The sequence below is a fragment of the Chrysemys picta genome, chromosome 6 (assembly GCF_011386835.1).
Source record: "Chrysemys picta bellii isolate R12L10 chromosome 6, ASM1138683v2, whole genome shotgun sequence".
In the NCBI taxonomy this organism is placed as follows: Eukaryota; Metazoa; Chordata; order Testudines; family Emydidae; genus Chrysemys; species Chrysemys picta.
The window spans coordinates 79,273,398-79,298,770 of record NC_088796.1 but is presented as its reverse complement, the minus strand read 5'-3'; the positions used below and the strand labels follow the sequence as shown (position 1 = coordinate 79,298,770).

General features: G+C 40.6%; 1 protein-coding gene across 2 annotated transcripts in view; it reads right to left on the bottom strand.

The window, feature by feature from the left end:
* MEGF10 (multiple EGF like domains 10) overlaps positions 1–25,373 on the bottom strand; it is a 165,797-nt gene that overhangs the window by 32,152 nt on the left and 108,272 nt on the right. For both annotated transcript variants that reach the window (XM_065599304.1, XM_005303051.5), the window contains 5 exons: positions 20,322–20,534; positions 13,587–13,761; positions 11,634–11,754; positions 8,553–8,716; positions 4,466–4,568 (listed from right to left, as the gene is read on the bottom strand). In XM_065599304.1, the coding sequence (XP_065455376.1) occupies positions 4,466–4,568; positions 8,553–8,716; positions 11,634–11,754; positions 13,587–13,761; positions 20,322–20,534 (776 nt within the window). The remainder of the gene's footprint in view (positions 1–4,465; positions 4,569–8,552; positions 8,717–11,633; positions 11,755–13,586; positions 13,762–20,321; positions 20,535–25,373) is intronic.

The following is a 25,373-nucleotide window of genomic DNA, read 5'->3' as shown; positions in this document are numbered from 1 at the left end:
AGAGGTCATCTGAAATGTGTGTGGGTGCGTCCCTTTTATACCATAATAATTCAAGTGGCTCCTGGAATGCATCAGAATAGTGAGAACCAGAAAATAAGCCACTCCATTAATTCCAGCTGTTCTAAGCAGGGTGGGGCTTCTATATGGTGAACATTCTTAGTTTAAGTTCTAAACAGGGCTGGGTTCTCATAGGGTGAGCATTCTTAGCTTGAATTCTCTAAACAGGGTGGGGTTTCCTTTAGGATGAACATTCTTAACATAAACCTCTCACTGTGTAACAGTAGAAGATACTGTTGTGCTGCCTCAGAAGCAGCCAGTTCCCTCATTGCTCAAGAGGAGTAACTTGTACCAGGTCTATGTCTGGTGCAGTGCACATTCCCCAGCATGCTGGTGCAGCTCCCCAGCCCACTGTGTTTTGGGAGGAGGAGGTGAAGCCAACCCCCCCACCCGCCCTCTTCTGCCCTTTCCGAACCACCTGTATGAATAGGACACATAGAAGCCCTACTTCCCCACCACACTGCTACCCATGATGCTAGGGACACAAATGACCCTTAGGAGGAATAATGAAAACTGAGGAAAAGTGCTAACTACTAAATGTTACATGTATTGGCGGTGTACCTGCTCCCCCATAAATACCACAACTGCTACTGACTTTAACAATTGCTCAGCACCCTCTTAAGATCATACTTGATGCCACAAAATCAATCTATTGCATAATATTCCTCTGATGTACAAAACTACCATTTGAAAATGCCTAATATCTGCTTTTCTTTTAAAAGGGATGACAGAGACACAGCATTTTCGAAGAGTTGAATCCTATTTGCAATAAAGCCGATAGCAATATTCTTTGTTAATATTAACAACAAGGAGGAAGAAACACAAGCCAAAATTGGGAAAGAACAGGTTAAAGAATATTTAGATAAGTTAGACGTATTCAAGTCAGCAGTGCCTGATGAAATTCATCCTAGGGTACTTAAGGAACTAGCTGAATCAATCTAGGAACTGTTAGCAATTATCTTTGAGAACTCATGGAGTGTGGGTTAAGTCCCAAAGGACTGGAGAAGAGAAAACATAATACCTGTCTTTAAAAAGGGGAACTAGGGGCATGTCTACACTTCTACTGAACACCTGTAGTGGCCTGACTAGGCTCACAAGGCTCAGACTGTGGGGCTATAAAACTGCAGCGTAGATGTCCGGGCTTGGGCTGGAACCCATGCTCTGGAACCCTGCAAGAGGGGAGGGTCCCAGAGCCCAGGCCCCAGGCCAAGCCCTGACATCGACACTGCAATTTTACAGCTCTGTAGCCTGAGCTCCATGAGCCTGAGTTGGCTGACATGGGCCAGGCGCAGGTGTTTAATTGCAGTGTAGACATACCCTAAGATGACCCAGGAAATTATAGACCAGTCAGCCTAACTTTGATACCTGTCAAGATACTGGAACAAATTATTAATCAATTTGTAAGCACCTAGAGAATAATAGGGTTATAAGAAATAGCTAGCATAGATTTATCAAGAACAAATCATGCCAAACCAACCCTGGGCATGGAGCCGGCGGCTGAACCCCTGGCCACGGCCAGGAACAGAACCCCAGGAGTGGGGCCGGCAGCCAGGACCCCAGGCACAGAGCCGGCAGCCGGGGCCGAGACTGGGGCCAGGGCCAGGAATGGAGCTGTATGGTGCTCCCTCCCTGCCCCCCGTGTCCCTCCATATGTTCCTCTGCGCCACCCTAGGGGGCATGCCCCACCGATTGGGGACTTCTGGATCAGATATTCAGAAAACCTTTTTTAACTCTAAGGGTAATTAAGCTCTGTAACAGGCTTCTAAGGAAGGTTGTGCAATCCCCATCATTGAAGGTTTTTAAGAACAGCTTGGACAAACATTTGCCAGGATGGTCTAGGTTTACTTGGTCCTGCCTCACTTCAGGCAGCTGGGCTTGATGATCTCTTGGGTCCCTTCCACTTGTACATTTCTCCTTGACTTCAGTGGAAGCAGGATCAGGTCTGATATCTCTAAACTACAGAATTTGGAGTTTTTAATCCTAGCATATACCAGCTCAATGATCTCATTTTAAAAATCTAATGATCTTATGTTGTTGAGTTTCAGTATCTCCATTCATTTTTCATACACTACCAATCTGTTTAAATTGCTGTTATAACAAAAGATATCTTCACCACTATTAGTCTGTTTACCCCCAACAGTCAAAGTGCCATCACTAAAATGTGATTCTATGGCACAGCCATTTTAGAACCTCTTTCTAAAGTATTATCTTTTTTTTTCTGTTCTAAATATAAGTACATTCATAAATAAGTGTGGCTGCCGCATGGCTGTCAGTCTGACCCATGGTGTGTGGGCGGAGGATTTTTTCAGACAGTATAAGAAAACTATCTTGTTTATAAGATATTGTATGTCTAGACATCAGTGACATGTTGAAACTAGTCTCTCTTACACACACTGCCAAGATGACATCATCAGGGAGACTCAATTTCACCCATAACCATGTGTGAGGCTTTTTTTTTTTTTCAAACGTTTCTCATCCCTAAGTCTAAAAGGCAAATTATCTTTGAAAGAAGCAAAAATGTATAGTCATTGCCCTCTTTTCAGTAACTGGCTTCAAATAGGACAGGAGAGTTGTGCTATGTTTAAAAGTCTTGGCCACAATCTAGTTTAGAATATTCTATTGATAGTTTTCAAGTCTCTAATATTTTTTTATGGAAAGACCTGTTATAAAAAAGTTTGTCATGATTCTACTAAAGTAATTACAACAAATGTGTTATATTTTTGAAGTTTCCTTTGAAGTTTTATAAAATGATGCTGGCCTTTATGACTATTTGCCTCCATATTAAGAGACTAATGGACAATTTTTCAGTTGGTCTTCTTATCTGTGCCTGCACAATTTGTGAAGACATCCGATTACACACACCAACCCTGCACACTCATGCTCATAATCGGGAACCATACACACAATATGAGAATTTTGGTTCAAAAAGTTATTTTGTATGAACTTGACAAGTGAAAATTAATTTAAGCTCTTCAGCCAGTCAATAAATTGTACAGTATTCTACACACTAGAATGATAGTTCAGGCAAGGTCTATGAATCCTTGCTAGTTCATTTCTCTCTCTGCAAGAATCAAAGCCTCACTGGCTTTGTCAGTGCTTCACCTGATTGTAAGAACTAAACATAACCGATCAGAGAACAGAAACAGTATAACGCAAGTTATAACCAATTGCAACAGCTAACCAACGCATGAATTTCAAATATTGAGTATCAAATACCTACATTGAAATGTCTGTGATCTATCCACAGAGTTAAAATACAAACTTGCAAAATAAACCCCGTAAATTCAAATAGTGCTTATGTTTGAGGAAATCAGTCTGTCTGCAAACTTTCTGTGAGCAGAAAAATATGCTATAACTTGTCAAGCGCTGCATCCTCACTCCCCCGCTCCCCCTCCCCCAAAGCCTCCTATACACCCGCGAAACAGCTGATTGCAGAGAGGGAGGGGGAAGTTGCTGATCCTCAAGGCCGCTGAGAGGTGGGAGGCGCTGGGAGTGGTGGTGGAGGTGAGCTGATAGGGGGCTGCCAGCCCACCCTGGTTCCAAGCCTGCCCAGCCAAACAGCGTTATAAGGAAACGTTGCGCAACTATAAATGAGTATGTTCTCTAATAGATCAGGGACATAACAACTGGGACGATGGTAAGTGAGGAGTTACTGTACAGCTGGTAGAAAAAAATGGAACAAGAGTCTCATAATAAATTTCTAAACCTCTTCTGTTTCACAGTGTTTGGAATGGACCAATTGTTTGTCTTTTGCAAGTTTCCACAACATTTTTATCATCAATTTTTTTAAATCAAAATCACAATAAAAACAATGAACATTTTCATTTACTGAAAACATTTTTCTGAAAATAAAAGTGTTCAGTAACAATTTCAAACACAATTTTGACAAAACATTGAATAAAAAATCACTACAAATGTTACAGAAATGTTACCAAAATTTCAGCTTTTTTAAAACTTATTTTTCATCAGAAAAACTGTGTGCAAATAATTTCAGACAGTTCTACTGACAACACAGCTTCTGCAGGAGCCATGATCCCACTGGCTGGCTGCCTAGTGCTTGAGTGTTAAAAAGTCTCCTTGGGAATTGTGCAGATGGGGCTCTGTCAGCACTACCTTAGATATCCACACAATTACCAACCTTGTCTTGAAGGGACCATGGTTTGGAGGTTGGCTGCATTTTGAGACTTCCCACTTCCACTCCCAAATGTATGCAGAGCCCAGATCCTAGGGAGCTTTACATTCCATGAAAGGGAACACATGCCATGGAGGTGGCATTCCCATCTTTCTGTACTTCCCATCCCAGAAACTACCAGTCTGGATCTTCTCTGCCCAGCAAAAGGAATGATTGGGTCCCACCTTATTTAGGTTGTCATCATTTTTTTAACCCTCATATTAATCTCTGTTTTACCTGACCATCCAGGGAGACAGCGACAGTAACCAGTGGTTGGATGACAGCCATCTGCATGGCTGCAATCACAGCGTTCAGCACAGTCCATTCCATATGTGCCATCCTGTCAGAACAAAAAACATAGCTGAAACCACGAGAGCTAAAAAAGAGAGTTAGAGGAGAATAAGTTCTGATCAGTCCTCTCTCAAGCAGCAACAATCTTCCTTTACTGCAGCTTCCTTGCACTGTCCCACTAATGGCGCTAAAACCTGACCTGAAACCTGGAGAGACCTTGAAGGAGGGAGTAATTCAGTTTCCATACTGACTCAGTCCTTGACCTCTCTATTAAGATTGCCAAGAAGGATGCCATTTAGTGATGCCATTTATAATGAACTCAGTAGAAAGTAGAAGTATGGAAGTACAACTTTTAGCTTGCAGTGATACTAGGACTGCATTTTACATATAAATCTTTTATAAATAAGCACAAACAGCCTCACTTTCTTTTTATTAAAATTCCCTTCTTTTGCATTACAGTAAATGCAACCTGACAATGGGAAGGATGCTTACTGATTGCAAAAGGAGATGGGACAATGATGTAAGACAAAGATTATTTTTTAGTGCGGTAGCATTTCTGAGGATTGATGGAAAGCTGGTGTATGATGGATTTGACATAAGGGGTCAAATTCTCCTCTACATTTCCCCAATGCAATTCAGATGATTTCCATGGGATTCTAATGGAACCCAATTCTAACTGCATTTAGTTTCTGTTAAGTAGGAGAGGGTAAACTGATTTTAGAGACAATTCCCCATCAAGCCAACCCTGGAAACTGCACCAAGGAAAACCACTAGTTCAACCTCCCAGAAGAAAGAAAAGTTTAGCAGTAATGTGCAACTACAGAAAAGGGGGTTGGAATCAAAATGAAATATAAGGCAGAGTAGGTAGTATAATCACACTTATGTGCCTGGCACCACCTGCATAAAAGAAAACAAGAAAAGAAAAACACACAGCACTGTTTAAAAAGCTAGTACAGTAGGATAATTTAAATACCAAGGCTAAAAATATGGTCATAGTAACATCAGAACTTGAAATGCAGCCTAAATCAAGATTCATCTGCTGTTTCTTGATATGCATGCCTACATGTGTATAGAGTTCCACAGGATCTGGCCATTCAACTACCAGTCTTTCAATTCCAAAACAGAACAACACTGAACTGTACTGCACTGCTCTGCACACGACTCAAGAATAAGTAGTGTCTTACTTATCTCAATAATCCATTTTAATGTAAGGGAGAAGAAGAGATTAAGGGAAGTACTTCCTTTGCATATAATCAGATTTGTGAAGAAAGAAAATCCTCAAATATATTCTGGAAAGGGGGTAATTTATAAGTAAGACATAGCAGAAATAAGACACTGCAAACTCACTTACTTTTGAGTACTAATATGAGCTGTAATTTTAATAAAAAGATATATCCTATGCTCACCGGAACTGGAATGACCAACCTAAGTATACAGCCTGAAATTGTGGCTGAAATAATAAAAGATTTTTTCCCCAGATCACATTGGACACAGGAAAACTAATGAGGTCTAGATTCAAGTTTAATAACTGTTGGAGATATGGGCTAAAAAATAAAACTTCAGTACATATATTATGTCATATGCACTTCCTCTGATCTATGTTTTTTGGGAGAAAGTATTAGTCAGGAGGATCAATTTAATGAATGTGGATTTTAAAGTGAGCCCAAATAAATAACTTACTTTCTCATTGACAAAAACATTTCTCACATAATTAAAGCAGCGGGGAAATATTTATGAATGGAAACTCTAATGGATAAATTATGTGGTACTTCAAAAATATTCACTTTTCATAATATTAATTTGTTAATTTTCAACTGTGTACTCAACATAGCCCCTGTCCTGAAGATTTTATAATTTAAACAGCAAGCTTAGAGAAGATGATCTCAGTGTAAGTGCAAAACCTTGTCTCTCTCTTCAACAGAAGTCCAATAAAAGATATTACCTCATCCACTTTATCTCCCTATGCTTAGAGATAAGACATATGTAGAGACATACATTCAAATTAGTTTTTTTGTTTATTCTCATGTTACAGAATTTTGAGAGGGGAAAATCGTTTGATAAAGGTTAGTATTTGTGGGTGTTGTTTTGCTGAAAATAGTGGATTGCTGTGGTTAGCAGCCTTGAAAGAGCAGCTTTCTCTTAGGGAGCCAATATTGGAAGGTGCTAATGCAAGCCCATGCAAGTTGAGGGCATTCGGCTTTTTGCAGAATCAGGTAGACAAGGTAGTTTTAAAGAAATTTGATCCTGTTTTCTAGGAGCTTAATTCATATTCTTGTTGGAAGCATTGTATGTGCTTATATTGTTAGTACCCTATCAGTTTTCTGTTTGTACAGAATGTGTTTTCATTTTAGTATGTTAAGTTATACTATATTGTGTTACTTTGTGGAGAAAATTAATTAAAAGCAAAACAGTCTCCCCAAAATTTAACTCCTGATTGCTCCTAGAGCTGCATAATCTGGATGCAATGAAGTAGCACAGGTATGGCTGTCAGACATGTTGTAATCCAGCTGCTCACATCACCACGTCATTGAAAAAATGGAGCTAAGCAAAACACATATATGTGGAAGTGGCAGGGGTGGGGAATTTACAGGGTTCATGTGCAATTCAGGTAATTCATCTGTAACTGAATTAACCCAAAGCTTCTCTTTATCCATAACTCCACAAGAGAGTCTTCTTCACAAAAAAGTTTTCTTTTCATTGGAAGACAAGATTTCATTGGAAACAAAGTTTGGATGATTTTTTTTTCATTTCTGAAATGTATTTGAAACAGAAAAAAAGCAGAGAAAAAACAAGTATTTAAAAAAGATTCCAATGTTTTCATTCTGAAATTGTGAATTTCCCCCACCACTCCAATATCTGACTGTTTCCCATTTGCCAGTAGTTACATCTTAGCACTTAATGTCAAATGTGAAAGTGTTACTTTCCCTCTGAAATTAACACTTTAAAAGACAAAGTAACACTTTCACTTTTAACCCTTAACCCTTAAAATTGAAGGTGTTACTTTTAAAAGTGAAATATAGTTTATTTAGCTCCCTTTTTTTGCTCTTTCCCAGCTGAAAAAACTGGGGAACAGTGAGAAAGGTCGATAGGGAACTACTTTACCACATTTTATACATTGCCTGTGAGAAAACTGAAATTTCCCAATGGGAAAATTTCAAAAGGGGATTTTCCTACTAAAATGTTCCTGGGGGAAAATCTGAGTTTTCTAGACCGCTCTAGAAAAACAATTGTACCAGAAGGAGGGTCTGTAGAAGAAAAAGAGAGACGAGACAAACAGATTTGCAGGTCTCTGGAAGCAAATAAATAAATAAAGAAGAAGAAATGGAGATAGAATTGAAGAAGCATAAGGGTGTGGGTCAACAGGCTGGAAGAAATGACATGCAGTAAAGCTTAATCAAGAGACCACCACCTTTACTAGGCATTCTGACTCACAGTACTCCCAAAGATCTTGAGTAAAACTTTGTTCTATATTGATTATAAAGTTTCCTCTATTAAAACCCAGATTTTTTTGTGGTTACCTGAGAAATTGCTTAAATATTGGAAGTAGCAGACAAAGCTCTGAAGCAGAGGAAGACAACAAGCTACTACAACAAAAGATTATGTACATCTGGTTGAAGAAGGAGAGAGAAAGATTTTCATTTGGGTTTTATTTTCATGATGGAAGACAAACTAACCTAGTTAAACACATTCTCATATTCAGAGTAATTTTTGTTAATTGGAGGTTACATTTTTTTGTTTACATGCTCATTTTGAAATATCTTCACTGAAATAGTTTGGGTGACTCCTGATTTATACTGTTGTAACTAAGGGCAGAATTTGACTCTAACTAAGCTTTTAAACAAGTTCTGAAACAGTCAGCGAAATATCTGGAGTCAAATTTTCAGTATGAAGGCACAAAAAAGTATTGTATATTCATATACGCAGCTGAGGAGCCCATTGCACTCAGTAGAAATACCCTCAGTTGGAAGTTTTGCAGGATCAGGCCACTTATAACAGAAACCCTATAGCTCATCATTGAATGAATTTTAATTACCTGGCAAGTGAGTTCACACTTTTCCCCTCTCCAACCTGGAGCACAGGTACAGGTTCCATCCAAAGCATTGCAAGCCCCTCCATTAAGGCACTGGCAAGTTAAATTACAACCAAGACCCCATGTGCCACTGGGACAGTTTATTGAACAATCCACACCATGCCAACCTGCCACAACAAAAATGAAGTGTCATATTAAACAAGGACATGTTTCTCTTCCTTTGCTGGGAGGTTCCTCTTTAGGAATCTCTCAGTGATACACAGCAGCAAGGATGGCCATGTAGCCTATGAAAGAGTATTAGTCCTCCCAGCTGAGGCCTTGCTCAAGTTCAAACAGAGGTGTCCTTGTGCACCTGTAACAGCCGTGCACAGCACACTTTATAAATTGGTGTCAACATTTGAAAGCAATTAATAGTACATCTGAAGGGAAAACAGGACACCTTGAGAATGCTCACTAAAATGCACTAAACTATTTTGAATTTTGCAAGGGACAGCATAAAAAAATAATTTATTCCTTAGAAAATATGGTCAGTTCTTCTTAAAAACAAAGTTGCTCATATAGGGTATGTATTTGCTACTTCTTTAGTAGTTTTTCTGATGGGCTCTTTGCAGACTATATTCAGTGCAGACAGAGCTATGGTGCAGTCATAACAGTGGTCTTGGCAGAAGAAACCAAGGATAACAAAAATAAATCAGTGAAAAAGTCATTATGTGAGGTGGTTTTTCCAAAGACAGATATGAGATACTTCAGGAGATTCCCCACTTCCTTCTGAATATTTAAAAATAACCCCAGTACAAATTAGAAGATGCCTATAAGTTGATGCTTCAAACAGTGATTAAGTCAGAGAAATGACTCAGGAAGTACACACTGAAGTAAGCAGAAAGCTTTTAAAAGCATGATACTATACATCTATTGGATATAACAGCCAACTTGTCATATGCTATCATCGACAGTGACATAAGTTAGGTTTCTATTTCTATACTCTGTTTACAGTAAGCGGGGGTAAAAATAACTGTACTGAATCTAATCAATAAGCTATTCAGAACACATGTTGTCATGAATCTGCCTTGTGCTCTGGATTTCTAACTACAGAACTTAGGGCTTAATTCAGGAAAAAATATTTGTTGCAAATATTGCATTGTAATAATTAAAATATGGAAACACATTTTTCCACAATATTCTTTCCAGGATTTGTGTTCTATCCTTTCATGCCCTACATTTCATCCTGTAATACAAGCATCCTTAAAGTAAGCAATTCCATGAAAAATCATACGAAATTTGGAATGTTTCTAGTACATCATATTCCCCAAACACTCTCTGACCCACCCCCCCACAAATCTGTCCCACTTCCCCCTCATCACTGTCTTGCTCCCTGTTCCATTGCCAGAGCTGGGCAACAACATGGTTGTTAATGAAAAAATGTAGAGCAATTTTGGGGAAATAGTACATGTAAATACATGAAACATTTGAAAATGGAGGGTAAAAACCTGGTCCCACTAAAATCAATGGGGTTTGACCCAGAGCTCTTCAGAAATACCATAATGGGATAACACATTGCAAGAGGGATAGATATGATCCTCACCTTATTTAGCAGTTGTGTCCAACACTATTTTTGCTATGACAAGTATTTGTTTAATGCTTAGCAAAACAATTAAATTCAGTTATTTGTTCATCTTAGTATTAAATAAGTTGGGTAAAATTCTACCTTCTGTTCAATTCTCACAAGGCTCAAGCAAATGACCTTTGGGCAGGGGTCTCAGGAAAGCAATATTTCTCCTCCCAATCCAGCCATTTGGCAAAGAGCGGCTGCAATTCCAAATCTGCCCAACGCCATATTACAGCACATAGATTATAGTAGTAGATTGGATGCCAGCACACCTGCTACATGAGGGATTTAGGCCTACGAATCCCTGGAGCGGCTAATCAACTAGTCACTTCCCGGCTGATTCTGCCACACCTCCAAATCCCTTTCCTGTGCCTCTAAGAAGTGAGGCACTTTAGAGGAGAGCTCCATGGCACATAGGAGGTGCAGGAGTCCCCTGCTCAGCATTCTGTGGCCTGCCCATTTCTCCTGACCAATCTAGCAGCACAGTCAAGATGGTTCTCCTGCTTTTAAGGTTTTCTCCACCTGCAGATGATAGGGGGACAACCTCAGGCTCTGTGTGTGTAAGAAAATATCCTTACATGTACCTTCACCTTAAATATTCCTTTGGACAGGAACTACATGGAGACATGAAGCAGGGCTGTAGAACCTTGTATGGGAGAGGGAAAATGGAGTTCTTGTCATGCTCCTTTCTATCTGCAGAACACATGGCTGGAGAATTTGCAAACAGTCTGCATCCCTGCCATATACAGGCAAGGTCACACCAACATCTGCTGTGGGAGAAGGTGAGCTGGGGAGCACAGGTGGTACATGGAGGGTTTGCCAGTCATTACAAGTTATGGCAGAGAGAGAATGCCAAGCAGAGAAGTAGAGGGTTATGAAAGAAAGTGGGATGGGTGATACTGATGGAGGCAGAGCCAGCTGAGTGGGTTCAAAGTTGGGGTGCTGAGGAATGAAGGAGCAGTAGCTCGCACTAATGATGGTGAGGCTGAGAAGGGGAGTAGGGTAAGTGTTGGGATGAAGTCAGAAAATGATTGGAGAACACAGGATTGAGCTGGAAAGGTGTGGGGGAGCCAAGGGGGAGATGATGATTTTGGGGGTATAGAGAGTGGTGCTGAACAGGCAGGAAGAATATCACGTGTCCATGGTGGGATGGAGGGCTGCAGTGACCTGGAGCTTGCTCAGATTCATGGTGATTTGGAGTGGGAGTTGAAAAGAAGTATACAGTCAAGTAGGGCTGCTGACAAATACACTCACAAGGAAACCTACAGTAAGTTATGCTCAGCAGCTCCAGAGAAGAGAGCAGCATTCTAGCTTGGGGTGGGTACCAGTGATCCCCCCCTTAGTGCCTGGCTCTTTTTTAGTTGAAGTTTGTGTTTATTTCTTCTTCTCTATTTCAAAAGCTCATTTTGATGTATATAAATAACTTATACTGATGACTGATTACAGAGATGGGAGACTAATTTGTTAAGCACTCTGACCTGCTTTGCAGGTACAAGAACCATCCACCGGAGAACAGATGGCTTGATTTTTGCAGTTGCACACAGAGGAACAGTTTACTCCATAGGTTCCCGGAGGGCAAGGAGTAGCACAATCAGAATCCTAAAACATACACAAATATATTAAAAAAATATTTGACAAAACATCAACGAGAGTTCAAAAAAATAAAATATCACCAGCACTTTCTCTAATCCTAGATTTAACTGACTTGTCAACCCCTTTCTGAGAGACTGACTGTTGTTATAGTATTACAAGTATAAGAAAATGTGCAGACCATGTCACATTCTAGGCTGTCATCAGGTCAGCCTGGGTTTACAGGAAATCATTAAGCAAGGCTCTTAATACTCTTTAAATCTACAATAAGTATTTGTTTTACATTAGTTGATGTGGGAGAGCATGTCACATACCTGCCAGCACTTGGGTAAGCCAATATTCAGTACTACTGTACAAAGAAGCAATTCACAAAAGCAGAGTGTAATGTAAAATGGTAATGTAATGGAAAACAATTTGGACACATACAATATTCCAAAAAATATCATTTGATTAAAGTGCTCTTTCTACTATGCACAGTATTACTGATAGAAGAAAAGAAGTATGTCTTCAAGGTTACATTTTTAGTATCATCAAATTTCTATATAAGAACAAACATCTGTGAGAACCACTGAAATCAGGTATATGATTTGTAGAAATAACTGTATTTATTGTAGATTTTTACTATAAAATAGTTACTTAAATCCACAGATTAGTGCTGCAACAGTCACAGTTCCCCCGATTCCTTTCTGTTGTAGTAGGTATGTATACCTTATTAGCTAGGGTTACCATACATCCGGATTTTCCCGGACATGTCCGGCTTTTGGGGGCTCAAATCCCCGTCCGGGGGGAAATCCCCAAAAGCCGGGCATGTCCGGGAAAATCGGGAGGGAGGGAGGGCTGGCTCGGCCGGGGCCTCTTTGGCTGGGGTCGGCGGTGCGGGGCCGGGGTCGCGGGGCCGGGGGCATGGTGCCGGGCTGGGAGCCGGGCCGGGCGCGCGGTGCCAGGCCGGGGTCCAGGGGCGCAGTGCCGGGCCGGGGGCCAGGCCGGGCCAGGAGCCGGGGTCGCAGTGCCGGGCCGGGCTGGGCGCGGGGCCGGGCGGGGAGCCAGGGGCGCGGTGCCGGGCCGGGGTCCGGGCCGGGAGCCGGGCCCGCGGGGCCGGGAGCCGGTCCAAGGTCGCGGGGCCGGGAGCCAGTCCGGGGTTGCGGGGCCGGGGGGCCGGGCCCGGGTCGCGGGGCCAGGAGCCGGTCCGGGCCCGCGGGGCCGGGAGCTGGGGGGCCGGGCCAGGAGCCGGGCCGGGGTCACGGGGCCGGGAGCCGGTCCGGGGTCACGGGGCCGGGGTCGCCGGGCCGGGGCCGGGGTCGCGGGGCCGGGAGCCAGGGGGTGCGCCGGGCCGCCGGGGGCCGGCAGTGCTGGGTGGGCTGAGGGTGGTCGGCCGGGGCCGGCACCCCAGGGCCCGAGCCGACCCAGGCTGGTGCCGCCGGGGGGCCAGCCTGGGCCGCGCCTCCTCCCCCCACACTCCCCCTTACCTGCTTCAGGCTTCCCGCGACTCAAATGTTCGCGGGAAGCAGGGGAGGGGGCGGAGACTTTGGGGAGGGGCGGGGCTGGGGGCGGGGCCGGGGCCCCATGGAGTGTCCTCCATTTGGAGGCACAAAATATGGTAACCCTATTATTAGCACTTTTCCATTCTCATCACTACATTATTTTTAAGAGATCCAAATGCAATTTTTTTCCTTTATGAGCCTGTCCCACAAGGAGCTAAGTGACTCCTGACAAGTGACAAGCTGAATGCTTTGACCTCCCATTAACCTCACAGGAAGGAGTACACTCAGCATTTCACTGAACAGGCCCTAACTGAAGGAAGTAAAGAAAAAAAATAAACTGTGAACTTCAGAATTATTTACCTTAAATCCAGGGGCACAGATGCATTTTCCAGTCACACTATCACAGTCAGCACCATTTTGGCAGCTGCAGATCTGTTGACAAGATTCACCATAGAATCCAGGAGAACATGTCTCATTACAGTAGAGTCCAGACCAGCCGGGCTTGCAGGAGCATTCTCCAGACATAGGGTGACAGCTGGCAGAAGAAGATGAAAGGAATAAATAATTTGGGACTAATATGACACCAAGATCCCAATGTAATTTTTTTCAGAGAACGACATGCTGATACAGATATGTTGTTTAAAGGACTTCACATACTGTGTATAAAGATATATATTTTCCCCAAACTAAACATACACAACACACACACAGTTAGTATAATATAACATAATACAACATAAAGACACATACTTACCAATCTATGTGTTTATTTAGTTTGAAAAGAAAAGATCTATCTTTTCCATTTCTGTGTCGAAAAAACCCTACATATGCTACAGTTACCTTTCATGACTGTAAATTTCATGACATGAAAAATATTTAAATGATGAAAAATTCAAGCTTCCATCTATGCTTCTTGGTAATTCAGCTGTAACTAAAACATAACTGTTTTTCAAATAATGGTTAAAATCAGCATCTTATTTTCTTACAAAGCCCATTTAGAAATATAATCCTTTTGTCTAAGAAAGATGACGAGTTTCTTTAATAAAGCAACATTCAAGGAGTAACATGAATGCTCTTCTCTTTAAAGCTGTGGTTGAGAAGTGTATAACTGGCTTCTTTCCAAGAAATGATACCAAATCACTTTCATAGGGAGAAGTTAGAGGCACTGTCAAACTCAGTGACCTTTTAGAATGTGTCTAGTCTACACTGTACATACCTGGTGATAGACCAGCTGTCTCTACCTGAAACAGCAGTTCCATTGAATGGCCAGTCAGACAGCTGTTGCCTCATAACAAATGGACATCATCAGCTGTGCTAAGATATATGTGCTGGAAAAGTGGACACAATGGAGTACTTTGTGGCACTCTGGCAGACAAAGCACTTGCTTAATTCTCACCAAAGGAAAGCTTCAATATCCAAATCAAATATATTTACAATAGGAAGACTGTTTAAAGATAGTCTTCCAGCACTGATTGAAGTAAAGTCCCCTGAAGTGTGCTGGAAAAAATGTGTCTAAGACCAGACACATTAAATGACCCATGACATCAAGGAAGTTTTACATGCCTTTAGACTTCCTTCATTTGCTGACTGTGTGTGTGTGTGTGTGTGTACACACACATGAATAAAACTGAGAGGTGGTTTTTTTCCTATTTGAAGGTATGAAAAGTATTTTTGGGTGTTGTAGAATTAATAATCACCATCTTTAAAATAGTTGCAAGTGAAAATAGGGAATGTGGCATTAAATGTATACATCTCTTTTTAACAAAGCATGACTAGTTTGTGTAAAACTGCTGTCAATTAGAGGAAAATCTAGCCCCTGATCTTTTCAACTGAGAAGTTTAGAGTGGTCTATTTAGTGCAGGGGTTCTCAAACTGGGGGTCGGGACCCCTCAGGGGGTCGCAAGGCTATTACATGGGAGGTCACGAGCTGTCAACCTCCAGCCCAAACCCTGCTTTGCCTCCAGCATTTATAATGGTGTTAAATATATAAAAGTGTTTTTAATTTATAAGGGGGGGTCACACTCAGAGGCTTGCTATGTGAAAGGGGTCACCAGTACAAAAGTTTGAGAGCCACTGATCTAGTGTGTATGGAAACAGATCAAGCCACACCAACAAGCTATGTGGTGTTTGCTGAGAACAGTCTATATATTAAAATATTAGAACACCAGCAGGTAATTGGGGCTGGAATGAAAATATTCTCAAATGAAATACATGTTAACCTCAGGAAACACGTGATGTAGAAAGAGAGGCAGAAATGTGTTCCCTGAGAAATAAGTTTCCTATACCTAATTGCTTTTCTGTATGCCTCCAGAGGCATTTTGGATCTAATCCCCATATTTCTTATCACTACAGGAGGCATTCAGTGATATGGAAAGCATTTTCAACCTGCCCAACAATAGGCAGCATTGCATGAAGAAATAAGATAAATATATAAAAATTTAAAATTAGTGGTGCAGTGATTTCAGGAAATAAATCCTTTGAGCTGCCTTTTTTTTTTAAAGAGTGTAGCATATGAGACAGACAGAGACATTGATATTCTGTGCCCCCCAGTGAGTATTAGTAAGGCATACTTGCACATATATTGATTGACACCAAAATTAGTATTCTGTAATTTGTAATTAGATGTAGGAAGCTGGAGCACTTTTGAAGCTTTTTGATGGTTCTCATGCAGTTAGCTTAATTGGCAATAAGATTTGTGTGTTAAGATAGGGAGGTAGAATAGACGTCAAGAGATGCTGCAAGTATTTCTGCTTTTTTTCCTGTTCATTTTTGTTCACAATTTAGGGACATATATGTATATTTCCTATATAAGCACTAAGATAAATTTCAGTATATTTGGTAATAATATAAATAAAGTTATTTAAGTCTGCAGTTTTCTGGCACACTTTATGCCATATATTTATTTCAATTTATAAAATGGTCTGATGAAAAAGCTATGTATATTATAGAATCATAGGACCGGAAAGGACCTCGAGAGGCTACCTAGTCCGGTCCCTTGCACTCATGGCAGAACTAAGTATTATCTAGACCATCCCTGACAGGTGTTTGTCTAACCTGCTCTTAAAAATCTCCAATGATGGAGATTCCACAACTTCCCTAGGCAATTTATATGTACAATTCCACCATAAAAAACCCATTCAGAAATACAAAATGACCTAATATCAACATTAAAAACACTATCAGCACACATAAACTGAATCCTTCCCTCTTTATCTCATCCACTCTTGTCTCAGAAAAAGCATGAGAAAATAGGTATGCTCTGAAGAGCAACATACTGGGGCTGTGTTAAACCTGGGATCATGAATAAGTCCTGAGTCAAGGCCCCACTATTAAGAATGACCTTGGCATGCCACGTTGAGTGTTCCAGCTGATCTCAACTGCCAGGATGAAACAATGATGAAACAGAAAGCCCTGACAAGCTTATCAGATAAAAAATAATAATTTCTGAATGCAGTTCAAGTTGTAACTGGAAAACAGGGCACTCTCTGGAGAATAGGTGTAGTTTTCTCCCTGTAGGAATTACCACTAGGTAAGTGAAGAGCTGCATTCTGAATCTTCTAAAGTTTTCAAATGATCATCAGATGCCACCCAAGTAGAGGGACTGCAGCAATCCAACCTCAAAGTGACACAGCACAGGTCCATATCCAAAAGAACTGGCCAAAGGCAGTTCTGTCTTACCAAAGGCAGATGGAAAGTCACTATTTGCTGACTCCTGCCATTTGAACCTCCAGAAGCAACTGAAGGTCTAACAAGCCCCACAGTTTGTGAATCTGAGTAGCAAGGGCAGGCAAACCCCCTAATTAAAAGGGCTAGATATTACACACCAATTCTCCAGGTTGTTCCTGTAACCTTCTAGTTTTATTTCTATCTTATCTAAGTCTAGCCTCAGCTAGCTCCCATTCATGGAAAATTGATCAATAGCATCATTTGGTCTAAGAGCAGAGAGACGTGCTGCACATCATCTGCATATGGTTGGCACTGCAGCCCAAACTACTTCACATACATATTGATGAGAGGGAGTAGAATAAAACATTCCATGAGAGAGCCCTTGGAGCAGATGGCCGGTCACCCAGTACTACCCTTGGAGCCATCTAGGACAGAAGAGAACAAAGTAACTCAAATACAACTCCATCCCCACCAGCGTCAGTAGGCATGTCAACAATATCATGTGGTCAGTATCATTCAAGGCAGCTGATGTATCTAAAAGAATCAGCATGGATGCTTGATCTTTGTTCATCAACAGCAAGTGCTCTGACCCCTGGGCAATAGAGTCAGTCAGTCTTTCTCTTCTGTTGAAGCTGTTCCACTTGATATAAATAGTTAAATATTCACTGGGCCAGAGCATGGGTGGCTGGTGACCCAGCTTTTGGGGGAGGCTAGCCCCCGGCCTCTCCCGTTCTGCCCCAAGCCCTACCGCTTTCCCTCTGCTCCCACACAGGAGCCCAGAGCACCCTCACCAGTGCCAAGCAACTACCCCCAACACCAGGCAGTATGGTCCAAGTGCAAGGTGGGTAGTGCAGCCCCAGCACTGGACACCCCAAGCCAGGACAAAGCACAGGGAACTGCAAGAGGGAGTCTGGGGGCAGAGCCACACCAGGCTGTTTGGGAGGCACAGCCTCCCCCAGCCTATACCTGTAGCCCATGGGCCAGAGAGAGAGACTGACTCTGTAGCATGATTGTTAGGGCACTCATAAGGGAGATCAAGGAGGGACTTGAACCTGGGTCTCCTACATCCCAGCTCAGTGCCCTAACCACTGGACTATTAGCTATACAGGGATGTGTTAATAATTCTCTCTTTCTCCAAAATTCCCTCCTGGACCTCAGAGACCTTCCCTCTGAACATTTCCATGAAAAGCTTCCATTTTGACAAAAAATGTTTAATGGAAAAAGTCCCAATCAGCTCTACATAGACATTCCGTGATGTGTTTATGTAAGAGTAAGTTCTTTCCCACCAGGCTGGCATTTAGTCACAGAAGATAGCTAGAAACAACTGTATCATCAAAAGTGGAAGGGAAGTATCCTCAGTGGGGCCTATGTTTTCCCCATTATTATTCATAAGTTATCTGATTGCTACTAGCTGGTGGTCTTAATCACCCCCCAGCACGAAGGAAGAAGAAAAATATAAAAATATCTTGTGAAGCCTGTGAATTTTTGCTTCCCTCCCCTCACTTTTCTCTACTCAACTGTAACATGCACTTACACACACACATGTTCCCACACCCACAACAGTGCTAAGTTCCATTGATTTGTCATACAGAAGGGAAAATGTTCAAAAAAAGATCAGCCATATGCTGCTGTTTACATTTGAACATTTGTGATTTGATTTGACCACAAGCTGTCTTCCAGAGGTATAAATGAAGGAACAGCTGTGTTGAACACAAATCAGAAGTAATCCTTGAAATATCAGAAATGCTATACAATGCAATACTTTCCTGTCAAACTAAACTTCTACAGTAGTCTTCAGTTAAAATTGCAGAAAGCTGGCTAACCATAATTTATACACATAGTGCTATGAGGGCCAAATACTGCTGTTTTGAGTGCCAGACAAGGTGCAGAGAAATGGGGAGGGATTATAGTTTTTCTTATCCTAAATTCTCTCCCCAATCCATAATTTACTGGATTTCACATCCTGCCCAAACAGTATTGTTTCAAATCACATTTCAAGTAGATGGGATAAACAGAAGTACAAGTACACCAACATACAAATACGTAAGTGAAATATGAGAGAAATGCAGCCCTCTCTTACATGGCTTGTCAACAGAAGTTATGCTGAACAATTTAAGCAATCCAAGAATTTATTTCTCACAATGCCCTCTAACAGGATCACACAAACAGAGATATTCAAAAGGAGATTTTTTCATTAATGTCCCAGTGCATTTTAATGTTACTTCTAAATTCTGAATAAAAGCTTTATTTTTATGTATAAAAAAATGTGCATCTCAGATACAAAACACAACATTGTTCTGTGAAAGAGTACATCATTTCTGCAAATAGTTTTAACACAGCAATCCGTGACAGCAAAACATTTGGCATATGTACACAAAACTTATCTGACATATTGTGTATTATTAATGGAATTACGTGTGAATGAATGCAAAATTATTGGAGTCTTTCATATAGCCAGGTGTGCTTTATAAGAAGATAAGCCTTGTCATGAGAATTATATTTTGATTGTATGTTATCTTGTCTTATCTCCCATCCCTTCCCTAGTATCCCAAAGGGATTATCTCAGAATTTCTGGTTTATAGATTTTTATTACAACATGTTAAGGCTTTGTGGGTCCCATAGATACATACACAAAGCAAAAATATTTGGCTCATGATTGCCTGAAAAGAGTCACGTGATGAGTTAGTAAGTTTCTATTGTTTAGCTTCTCTGAGTCAATACTACAGAGGTATGGAGAAATGTAAATCAATTAGATTGCTTATACAAATAATTTTATTCAATTTCTTGGCATCAAACTTCACCTTTTGTTGAATGTTAGATTAAATGAAAAAGTTACATTTTTGAAATTTATAGTCATAATGGTGAGAATTCCAGATATATCTCATTAAAACAATCAGCATGCTTCCTCCCCACAATATATATCTTGGGTCTGATTCTCTTCTCACATCAGTTTTGTGTGTACGGGATGGTGTACTTCCATTTACTTGATTGGAGATACTCTTAATTAATAGTACCCCAGTGTAAGTGAAAGGAGAAGCAGGTCTATTGACCTCATATGGTGAAAAATGTAAAGATTTATTTTTATATGTGGTAAATTTAGACAAGGCCAAGACCAGGTCAATATTTATCTCATGTCAATGAATCTTGATATTCATCTTAAAATCTATTTAAGGACATCAAATAAAGCTGTAAGCCAATATATCTATATCTATATTTATCTCTATATCTATATCTATGCAGTTCTTGCTCTGCTTGTTATTGTGTTTCTTACTATGATTATAAAAACATTAAATAGTCTCTCTGTCTAAGCTTTGTGGCTCTTAGCTGATTCACTTTTCCTGGAAACCTAAGGAACTTATTTCCTTATAATTTACATTCTTGGTTAAGGTTCCACCTGCAGAAAATCTGCTAAAAGATATAACAACATACCTGCGAGTGTTCTGCAAGTGACAGGGGCATTTTTTGTCACACTTGAGACCATAGACTCCCTCAGAACAAAGCCTTGTTTCACAGTGTTCTCCCGTATATCCTGGATCACAGAGACACGCACCACTAATATGATAGCATTTCCCTCCATTCATGCACTGACAGGTCTTTGCACATTGCACTCCATAAGTCCCCACTGGACATTCATCCTGGCATCTGTGAAAGTCAGAAAAAAATAGGTTTACTTGCCTTAAATTTAAAACATTTTTGGAGTATCAATGTAAAAATGTATTTTAGTTTCTGAAGAGTTTTCTCTGGACAGAATTCTTAAAATCATTATAGGTGGAGCTAGTAATTTTGCTTCTATTTAAGGTTGCCTAATATTTTGCACTATAAGCTCCTGTTTTCAACTGCTTATAACTTTGCCAAATTTTAACTTTTATATGCTTGTTATCAGCCTCAGACTAAATGTTTTTTGGAAAGTTTCAGCAAAAACATTTCATTCGTTTCTGAGTACAAAAGTTAGGGGAAATAGTTTTTCCAATGTTAAATATGTCTCTCTCTCTCTCTCTCTCTCTCTCAAACACACACACACGCACACACACACACACACACACACACACACCACCTCTATTAATGGCTGGTTCACACAGTAGGATAACCTACTAACACTAACAGTTCCTTCTTTAGCTCAAGTAGTCATTTGTGCTATGATCTAAAACTCCTGACTTTGTACCCAGCTGATAACCATGAGGGCTGCAGACTGGGAATGTAAATATAGTTCCACATGGTTTTTCAGTTTGTTTTTTTAAAAATGCTAGAAATGACATTCAAAAACATATGTTAGAAGAAGATTGAGTGGGATTCTTGGCTCAAACAGACACAGGGTAGAACTGGCAGCCTGAGAAAAGGGGAGATATGATAGCTTTAAGCCACCTTTGTGTGTCCATGGATCCTGGGCTACTCCAGTGGCTAGCGAGACCCGGAGCAGGCCTGTCTAAATTACAACAAGCTTCCTGGGTTTCCCTAAGGACTGCTGCACTGCCTGGTATTTCTGCACTCTGCCCACACACACACACATTACACCAGGACTTGTGAAGAGGTCCTTGGAAGGCAGCCACACAGCTGTCTTCCACAGTGCTTGCATCAGAGGAAATGCACACCCAGCTGAATATGGATCTTTGGGGGCCCCTCTGTGCCACTCTGGCCCTTTTGTGCAGAATAAAGAGGCCAGAGCAAGGATCTCACCCATTATGGTTGCAATGTCAAACACTCAAAAGTTAAGAAACGTAAATGGCAAAGCAAAGGTCAGTTCATCCCCAGAGTAAGTATGCATTATGATACTGACTTTAGTTACACAGTCACACAGTATTTGTTCTATAGGAACCCTGCCTCATTCAGTGCACAGGATGGACAATGAAGAATCAGTAAGTTGGAAGAAGAGAAAGCCTGGTCTCTTGTATTTAATGCTTCTGTACTGGGATTTTGGAGATCTGGATTCCCTCCTTTGCTCTGTCCCAGGATTCCTATGTGAAGACGGGCAAGACTATCTTAATGTACAAACGGGTCAAACTAAATTTTCACAAGCATTTCCTAATTTTTGAGCACTTGACTTTCCTATCTACTTTTAATATAGTTTTTTGTATTAAATATGAATAATAAACACATTTGCCATCCTTAGTAGTGAAGCAATTTGGAATTACCTGTATAGAAGTGATTGTGAATATGATTCAATATTGTCAAAATATGGGAGTACGGCTCTGTCTTTAGAAGCAGGCTTGACATCCTAACTCTAAATAAGACTTAAGACTTATTGCTCCTAAAGCATGGTGAAGTTTTAGTAAATAGATAGTATTTCTCCTTGGGTTTTAGCTGCGGAAACTGTTGCCAGTCAGTAACCAGAAATCCTAATTCTGCTTTAAACAAATTCAACATGTTGATGAAGGGGATGATACTGTCCCCTAGTAGGAAAGAGATTACCAAATGGCAAGCAATTGCAAAAAACGTTATTTTCTCCAGTGGAGAAAGGCTGAAAAGGAGAAGAATTAATCATTTATCTCAAGAAGGAACTTATACTAAGACCTCAGGTTGAGTTTCTTCCTGAATGGTTTAGCTAGATACTGAGGAGAGAGATGTAGTTTCCTGGAGCATGGAATGCAATATTTGGAGAGACAGAAAAATTCCTCTAGGGACTCAAGTGAAGTCATGTAAATGGGAAGTCAGTGTAGCAGGCATTTTTCATGCTGCCAAGTCACTAACAAATACTGTGCTGGGGATCTGGGTCAGTGTTTCATTTTAAAGAAATTGTCAGCCTAGCAAAGAAAAAGATAAAAAATTCAATTGTATTAAAAATAAACATTCAAAAAATAAACCCAACAAGGTCTGTAAATCTGTGCAGAAGAATGTTTAATAATAGATTAGTATAAATGCAAAGAGATTGGTGGAGGCTGTACTTTCTATTTAAATCAACAATTAAGCTGTAAAAACCCTGTTTCTGTACGGAGTTGTCCTGCTGCTATAGGACTTGTCACCCAAACACCTGTTAACTGCTTTTTAAAATGGGTTTGCACTGGATGTGTTACATGTTTTTTTATTATTTTGAAGATTGTGAGGGAACGGAGCTATCTCAGTTTGTGAGTTGAAATGATCCATTATGCAAATATGAGGATAGAAAAAGATTTAGTCACACTTTCACAGCATTCATTGTGACCCTCTCTTAGTTCCCCCACTGCCGTTGTGTTTCATTTAATATGAAGCAATTTGCTCTTTAAAAACAAAACAGGGCAGATTTCTAAAGTCTCTCTTATGAATTCTGTAGCTATTGGGATTTGTGAAGTGCAATTGGACAGGATTTAACAACTTACTCCCACAAGAACACAAAGGGGCTGAACTTGTGGGGTGATTTCAGTGAGAATTAGAGGCATTCAGCATCCCTTGCAAGATCAGGCCCTGAAAGATGAATAAGGCTTGCATAAAGGTTGTTATTTTTCCTGTGACAGCTGACATAAGAATAAAGCAAAAAGTCTATGCCCAACAGTGTTTGCTCTTTAGAACATAAGCTGGTTGTAAGGAGATAATTGAAGGTTAGGGGGGAAAAATCTGAGTTAAGACCAGCTGCTACAGATGTTTTCCACACAACACTAGTGCTCTACCAACATATGATAAAATACATACTGAAACCACTAACAGTTCCCTGTAATTCAGTCACATTAACTTTTCTAGGTTTCCGTTACGTACAACACTGAACCCACATTAAAACCTGGGGAAATTACTCATCACCAGTAATTCTGTTTGTCCGACTCCCTCATCTCCTCCCTTCCTGTAGATGATTCCAGACAATCACAAGTATGCCAGGAAGCAAGAGAGTAGGCAAAGAATATTGATAGGTTGGAGTAGCATGGAGCTGCCTATATATATCCTTTGCCTTTCATTATTCTTTGCCTTCTGGCTTCCAGGTATACAGCACCTAATGCTGACAGCTCGGAATCTTCTACAAGATGAAATACAAGGTGGGTGAATAAAATCCTACCTTTCAAGGATTCAAGCAGCACAAAATATGGCACTTGGTATGATTTCAATTCAGTTTGAAAAAGAAAACTACAAGTATTGTGTGACAGAGTAGCCCCCACCTCCAGTGTCCGGCCCTGGCACCATGTACCCCCAAAATTGGAGGCTAGGTTTGAAATTGCAATGTATCCTCTGAGTCAATTTTACAGCCTGAGTGTCATTAAGACAAACCTGACTTTCCATCTGAGGGGAAATAATTAAACTGGTTTTTAATTAACCCTAATGTTAAAAGTATCCCTCAATGGACTTCCGAAATGAAATCAAAATTAGGATTAATCCCAGCAGGGAAACTACCTAAGGGACCAAAGAGGTTTGTGCTAAAACAGAGAAACCACTCTAACATGCAAACCTTTTTTATGGCTCCAGCCATAGACAAGGACTATTAGTTATTCATTTTATAGTAGTGCCTAGAGAGGAGCCATTGCGCTAAGGGACTGTGCAGACTTATAGTAGGAGGCAGACCTGGTCCTGAAGAGATTACAGTCTAAACAGATGAGACAAATGGAGAGAGAGAAAACTGGTACAGAGAACATCCATAGATTCAATGATAGTTGGGAGTGGGCACAAAACAACAACCCACTTGGCTACTCCTTTTCACACATACATGTCAGAGGAGACTGTGGGATAACACAGAAGATAGTAAAAAATAATGAGCATTTTTTTCTTTTGCTTCATTTATGTAGCAGCACCATAAAGACACAAAGTCAATTTCTGATCAAGGGATATCTTTTCTAAAGCCTCCATCAGACTTTCTTTCATGTAGCTTTTGAGGAAAAATTAACAGCTTTTTCCAAGAGTAAAAATCTGTTGCATTTTTTACACGTTTTGTAAAAAGACATTAGTTATTTTGAAGATGATTCTGTACATCTTGCTATCTAGCACAAATACTGAAAAGCCAGTTTCCTGTTTGATCATTCTAAAACATATAACCCATTTTCCTGATGTACTTTTTAATAGACATTTCCCTTGGCGGTTTTTAGAGAGAATATATGATCTCAGCATGATGTTTTCAGTTTGTGCTTCTCTGTGTTTTATGACTGAACTGTTAAAATCAGAATGACACCACCACCTTATTAAAAGCCCTAAAGATTTTATGATGCATTTCACAGCAGGCTGACCTTCCTACTGAATAGGTTACCATGCACAGAGCCAGGATGTGGAGTGTTTCACAGCTTTACATGCCAGAGAAAATCAGAGAATATTTATTGATACAGGCCCTCTACAAATTACACGATGTATTGACTGGTCCATACAAATGTACACAGAAAAACAGAAAGACAGATAGATAAATAGGGCCAAATGCTGAAATCCTTACTCAGGCCACACTGACATCAAATCATGAGATGTGTTATGCACCCATGGGAGTTTCAGGTGCACAGCACCTTCCAGGATTTGGCTAAATGAGAGATTTAGCTTGAGAACTCGAAGATTTGGCCTAGAGCTAATACTGTTTTTCTGCCTATTGAAGAAGGAACCAATTCTCTTCCC